Source organism: Benincasa hispida, chromosome 10, assembly GCF_009727055.1.
Source record: "Benincasa hispida cultivar B227 chromosome 10, ASM972705v1, whole genome shotgun sequence".
NCBI lineage: Eukaryota > Viridiplantae > Streptophyta > Magnoliopsida > Cucurbitales > Cucurbitaceae > Benincasa > Benincasa hispida.
Window position 1 is genome coordinate 6,125,610 of NC_052358.1, and position 6,647 is coordinate 6,132,256.

General features: G+C 35.2%; 1 protein-coding gene across 3 annotated transcripts; it reads right to left on the reverse strand.

Annotated features, from left to right (window-relative positions):
* Window positions 1–566: 566 nt before the first annotated feature.
* On the reverse strand, window positions 567–6,328 carry LOC120089463. 3 transcript variants are annotated; one of them, XR_005485182.1, is made up of 14 exons: window positions 6,019–6,326; window positions 5,685–5,782; window positions 4,629–4,711; window positions 4,429–4,555; window positions 4,112–4,175; window positions 3,397–3,494; window positions 3,210–3,294; window positions 2,408–2,531; window positions 1,958–2,059; window positions 1,814–1,878; window positions 1,398–1,479; window positions 1,245–1,324; window positions 1,021–1,151; window positions 567–786 (listed from the first exon to the last, which is right to left on the reverse strand). XR_005485182.1 is itself a non-coding variant. In XM_039046944.1 (13 exons), exons 1-13 carry the CDS (start codon window positions 6,222–6,224, stop codon window positions 1,094–1,096), a joined length of 1,272 nt encoding a protein of 423 aa, XP_038902872.1. In that variant the 5' UTR covers window positions 6,225–6,326; the 3' UTR covers window positions 874–1,093. The 3 variants fall into 3 exon arrangements, 1 of the variants encoding a protein (XP_038902872.1); XM_039046944.1 differs by lacking the exon at window positions 567–786 and having other exon boundaries at window positions 874–1,151; XR_005485183.1 differs by lacking the exons at window positions 567–786; window positions 1,021–1,151; window positions 1,245–1,324 and having other exon boundaries at window positions 1,714–1,878; window positions 6,019–6,328.
* Between the last annotated feature and the right edge of the window lie 319 nt (window positions 6,329–6,647).

A 6,647-nucleotide genomic window follows, 5' to 3' on the forward strand; every position in this document is an offset into this window, starting at 1 on the left:
GGAAATTAATGAACCAAATGAATTAATTTAGGATTATATAGTTCATAAAACAACCACTATGCCTACACCCCAAACACATGCTTCATAATCTCAGGCTTTCAAACCCTGCACCCCAAACACAAGCATTTATGATTTCCGAGTTTCAAAATTCCCTCAAATAAGCCTCTAGATATTTAATTCTCATGTTTTTTATTCCAAACTTGTGCTCTGAACACCCCAAGTGAAGAAAAGATTGCATCATGTTAGGCAAAGTTGTTTTTCATGACACCTCCCAAATACTTCCTTATGAACTTTTTGAATTATGTCATTCCCCCGTGACCTCCATAACATATAAAAATGAAGTTTCACTAGTGAACGCAAGGTTGCTCTACTATTATGTTTGGGAGTGATTTTGAAATTGTTATAATCGCTTGTCAAAAAATATTTTTGAACGCTTTTAATTATTTAAAATTAATTTAGTATTTAATTTTATACTTTTAAATGAAATTTCATATTATCCAAATTGATTTTGAATGATGGAGTGATTTTAACCATTTAAAAATCATGTATGTCCATACTTTTTTAGAAGCAAGGAAAAAGGGAGATTCGTTCTATTTTCTAAAACATAACATACAATGTATCACAAAAGTCTCATTCAATCTCTAGTTTATACTATGCCCATAGAAATCATACACTTACATAAATTACATGAATTTCCACCTCCTCATCTGCTATGCACAAAGTAGCCTGATCTAATCAAAATCAGACAAAAAAGGGCATTCTTCGTAAATCAACTACTTCCAGAACCTGGTAAAGCAAAATCAAATTACGAGTCGGGTCAAATTTACAGTGAGTTTGAGAGGACTCTTTTCAAAAATATTTTTGGACAAACCATTGGTTAAATGCTTTAAGCACTTCTCGTATTTATTTCAATGTTTTCAAACTTTTGATTATTAGACCAAACACTTTTGAGAATTTTGGAAAGTGCTTTTAACAGGCTAAAATAACTTTTTACAATAGTAAATACTATCCCGAACTCACTTTTACATAGAGATGACACCATCAATTGGGTGCAACACTAGGAAGTTGATAAATGAAAGATCCATGAGGAATATCAGACATATATTCCTAAACCAAGTTCTTTGGGCTCTGTTTCAACCATCCATGGAGGCCTGTTGAGAAATAAGAAAGGTGATTATGATAATAGCAAAAGCTGAAGTACTAATCAAGATATGTACTGAATGGAATCGGTTCATTCATCGTACTTGTTCATTACAAAATTGATTGTCCCTTGGGCAGCACGTCTTAGAAGAACTTCCCTCGCCTCAATTGCTATTCCTTCGGGCTATATAGGGATGTGTTTAATTTTAAAGCCAATGATAAACTTTCAGGGTAAATATTGCAGATACTGTATATACCTCTTCAGGAAACCAAACTCCAGGTTGTGTGCTTCCCTCAAGAACAGCAAGAGCAAATGCAGCTGTCGAATACCCCACTGATCTGAATTGATAATTCAAAGATAACTCAAGATTTGAAGAATATATGGAGTTAATATTGCATAAAGGTAACTGGAAGTTGAATGAGAATGCCTCGTGAGGGGGAGGAGGAGAAGAATAAGGGGGTGTTTGGGCGAATAAGTGGAGTTGTAAACTCCTAGAGCCCATAGTGTAAGGAGTTAGCTCTAGGAGTTAATATAAGATATAAAACTGATGTTTTTTTAGTAGTGGGACCTACATACTCCTTGGGCGGAACAAGGAGTGGAGTTCCAAACTCCCTACTTTCCAACTTTTTAGCCCGAACACCCCCTAAAAAGGGAGGAGGGGAAAACCCTTACTGGGAAAGTCTCCGATGACTGAAAATACCCACAGTGCTTCGCCCATTCGAACATTCCAAATCAACCTACATAAAAAGAGAAAAGTGTTAGGAAACTTTTTCTAAACAAGTAGGTTCAAACTTCATAAGAAACTTGGTGTCTCACCCTCATGGATACACGCTCTCCAACAAGACCATCAAGTGCTCGAACAAAAGGATCAAACAGTTGAACCAAATTTTGAACTTTGCTTCTATCTCTAAAATATTCCTGCATCATTCAGTCAATCTTCGATTGGTATAGGAGCCCTTGTTCATTGTAGGTGATGTTTGATTGGAGAGGTAAGTTGTATATTTTTTGGTTCTTGATAATTTTATATAGAAAACTTTCCATATTCTTGCACGATGGTATCCATCAACTGTAAGGCAGAGTAAGAGGTTTCTTCAAAATCGGTGTTGTTTATAGAAAGTCACAATTAAACGCACAGTAAGTTTAATAAATTTATTTAGCAGCTGGAACGGTTGCAGGAAAGACTTCCTTTGGGGTTAACTTCGGACATAAAATTTGCAAGAGCTGATTTCAGCAGTTAATGTTAAAAATAGATCATTCAACTCGTACCAAAGGAAGAAGATTTGTCAAGGCCAACATTCCCCAATTCCAAAAAAATGGTGCAGTTCCGAAACGAGCACTGACTGTCGGCACTCCCAGGATATCATGCGCAGTTCTTACCTCTGGCAAATTCCTGAAATAAACATACTTTTACTCAAGATGCAACTTAAATGTTTCAAAACAAAGAAGTCAATTTGCCCCACAAGTGGCGTCAATTGCATGTAGTATATCACCAAGCAAGCAAAAACTGCAATCCTTAAAGTTTTTAAGGCAACACTGCAATCGTTAAAGTTGATAAAAGGAATGGAGGGCCATTAATAATATTCAGTTAACCATAAGTTGAAACCATCGGCTTAATTTAAAAGAGTTCTGCAAGTCTCGTCTTTGTCAAGATACATCACCGAAAAGATAAGTGAAATGTGATTTATTTTGAAACACGAACTGCATAGCATTTCATTATTAAAACCGATGACCCAAACATCAGACAAACTAATTGTTTACCTCATTTTCTCCTCTCAAAAAACATCATGGGAAATAAAACCCCCACAATAAATGAAACCCAAATTCAAGAACAAAAAAAACATGAGGCAAACCACAGTTTGAACCATGCACAATTCTCTCTCTTCTGTGAATAATATATGACTCTAAGATTTAGATAATGGATTCCTATGATTATTGTAAGATATACACAGTTTCAACTATAAAAGCCTGTAGGTCTGTCCAAGAGCTTTCCTATGATTGGTTTAAGTAAATCAATATATACTTGTGAAATATTGCACAATCAACGCTTTGCTAAGTAGAATGAACTTACAGCAGAAATACATCTCTCTTCCCAATTCCTTTTCCGAAGTCAATGTTGAGCATTCCGCTGTAAGGTTTTAGTTTGAGCTTTTCCCCTGCTTCCAAGGTCATGTGTGGTGCATCAGTTGCCACTCAGAATGCAATTCATATTCAACATATTAACACAGACAGACACACAAGTTTCAGTCGATACTGACCTTTATTATAGGCAACCACCTCCTCTCCCAGAAGTAAGAAACTGGTAGCTAATATAGTTGGGCCAGCACCACCAGTGCCTACAGTGTAGTAGTAGAATCTGAGACAAGAATTTACATTTAGTTGCTGAAGAGAGAGCATCACATCAATTTTTATATTTAGTTATATGAACAACTTCAAAGTTTTCTACTTTAACTGAAAGTTTTGCTGAAATGAACTCGCAAAGAAAGAAGACATTAAGATTCTAAACGTAGACAATAATTGGAACATCTCCAAAACATTTTACAATCATCCCAAATCATGCAAAATAGTATGCATGGCATGGTTTTGCTTCCAAAATACTACAAAATTAAAATGGACCAAAAAGGATATAGTGTAAATCCTTTCCTGCCTCCATAACAAATTTAAAATGAAATAGGTACTTGATGATATAAAACATATGATGAAGGCATTCAAAAACGAAATCTTTTGATCTAGTTTTCTTCCATTTTCATACAAAATCTTGAAACTATGGAAACTCCTCATGAAAAAAATCCGTAATCTACTAGAAAGATACAAAATGAACAAAATATTATAAATTTTTAATCCCATGTTGGCAATGGGAATTTGTTTACCACCTTATTTACCAATACAATATTGAATTATAAGTGACGAGGAGAATTATGCTTTATTAGTCAAGAGGCTTATTGACCAGCCACGTGATATCAGGGACTTCACCTTAGCCTCTCGGGTTCACCCTTGCTTTCATCTCTCACAGCACGTACAAGCTCTGCTGCCATTACTGGCATGGTGCAACAGAAAAGACTATCAGTTAGACAAAAATATAGACATGAATATATTGCATTTACTTCCCATTAATAACTAAAATTCGACCTATAACTACTGGCCCATTAGTTTACAAAATATCTTTGCTACATTATGTTCAGGGTCAAGGAATTGGTTAAACAGTGCATTACGTTTAGGGGACTTGGCATCATCACATAGTAGGAACTATCCACATAGGAATACACAATAAGAACGTGGATATTATATACCATTGCTCACTCCAGGATAAATGCCAGCAGTTGTAATGGCTGGAATGTTTGCATCTATAGCTTTATTCTTGAAAGATTTTGCATTTTGTGAATAGTTTGTATCATCACAAACATCAACATAGGCTGTCTGCAGATAGACAAATAAATTCATCAATATATGGTCATATAAGAGAGGTTTTTAATGCAAATGCAGCTCTTTCCTTGGTATTTATGGAAGCTTCAAGTACAGTGCACTTCTCTGTCTGCTGGAAAGGTCCAGCCGTATGAATTACAAGATCCACATCTGTAGTGACAGCTACAGATTTCAGTTAAGCGCCCTTGGTAGAAAAATGTTAAAGACATTTAAACACCTTTGGTTTCGGGTGCAAGGTTTGCACGTGTTTTGATTCAGACAGACATATCATAAATGAAGATATCTGCAACTAAACAAAAAATTCAAATATGTATTTACATATATAAAGAATACCTTCATTTTTAATATTCTTAGACCACAAAAGAATCATTTATTACAATAAAATTACATGGTGAGAAAATAAAAGTAAGTAAAGGGATGAGGAATTAATCCTTGTATGCCATTTTACCAATCTTATTGTAAATAAACCATGATATTTTCAAAGACCACCAAAGTTCTGATCGGTTGACAGTCTTTGGAGTCAACATAAGAAAAGACAATGAAATTAATCATACACGACATCTAGAGACAATACCATGTTATTTGTCAGAGACTCAGAGCTGAAACTTTAAAAAAAGGAATCAACTGTGCAGTATAAACAAAAAAATAGAAGGGCGTCAACAGGTGTAGGTGTGTCCATGTGTGTTGGAACTTCCATAAATAGGCAACTGAATTAAGAAAGAATTCACAATAATGATGATAACAAAGAAAAGATGGCGCTATTCAAAATTTGAAAAAGAAAGAAAAATCCTTGAAGAGCGATATCTTGCATTTCACACAACTCTTGTCGTAGCCTTGAAGGTAAAACTTTGTGTATGATATTATTTCCTCGTGGGTTCAACTTTACCTTTGAGAATATTAAACCACCGAATTGAATCATAATTTGACTGCTTAAGTTTCTAGTTTGAATCTTCATTGAAATGAGGAAAAAGAAAAAGAAACAAGAAAAGATGTTGAGAACTTTACCAATTCTTAAATATGGAAAACCCACAGTATGACTGGGAGATTCATATTTCACACACGAAACGAAATAGGGCTAAAGACTAACATTAAAATCATAAATTAATCAGGAGAATCAGTATACCTCTCAAAGCAGCCTCCAACATTTCTACATTCTCGATATCAACTTCCACAAACCGAGAGTTTCTCCCGAGTGTCGCGACTATAGCTTCACCCTTTGCCCTATCACAGTACACACCTTACATCATTCTGAATGTCAATTTAGAAAACGCTCATCGTCGTCGACTAACAATCAATAAACAACCGTTTAGATTTGTGAAAACAAAGTTCTAGACGATGAAATCCCGGATAGTTTCGACTTCGAAATGCAGGAATTAACAGAGGCGAAGAAATTCAAATTAAAACATGTCTAAGAGGAAGTAAAAGTAGCGGTATTCAAATTAACACAGAAGGATCACCTGTTGCGACCACCGATGGCGATCTGAAGGTCTGGACAGAACTTGGAGAGAGCAGTGGCAGTGGAGGCTCCGACTCGACCAGTGCCTCCGAGTACTAAAACCCTAGAATTGCGTACATTCTGAGGCAGTTGAAGCGAAAGTTCGATGTCGGCGTTGGCCATGGCTATCGGAGAAAAGGTTTTCAAACGGAAGAAAGCTCCCGCCATTATGTGCCGCTCTTCTCCGCACCGGCGAGTTCTCTGCAGAGCAAGTTATCTCTAATCCCATTATCAGTTTATCGTTGCTGCTGACGTGGCATCACCACCTTCTTGCGAAAACAAGTCAACAAAAGGCCCATAGGTTTGGTTATTAAAAGAAAAAAGAAAACATAGGTCTAAAAATTATCACAATTTTTTTCAAATAATGAAAATTTGCTAACAATTACAAGTTCCCAAATTTAAATACTGTTTACCTTTCCAAAATAAATAAATAACGTCCGTGAATTTTTTTTATAATGGTTTTAATTTTTTTTTTAGAACGAAATAGTTCAACTCTGAGTAAATTTAAAAAATAAAATATATATTTTTAGATAATTACTTTTTTCAATAATTTTAAAAACTTGACTTTAGTTTTAAAATAGTGGCATAAAG

What these genes read in the sequence shown, in the direction of transcription:
- LOC120089463 (XM_039046944.1), bottom strand. Translation starts at nt 6,224, where the DNA reads ATGGCGGGAGCTTTCTTCCGTTTGAAAACCTTTTCTCCGATAGCCATG. An exon ending in AAGCTTCCATAAATACCAAG is followed by an intron (nt 4,556 to 4,628) that starts GAAAGAGCTGCA and finishes GTCTATCTGCAG; the next exon opens with ACAGCCTATGTTGATGTTTG. An exon ending in AAGAGAGATGTATTTCTGCT is followed by an intron (nt 2,532 to 3,209) that starts GTAAGTTCATTC and finishes TGTTTATTTCAG; the next exon opens with GAATTTGCCAGAGGTAAGAA.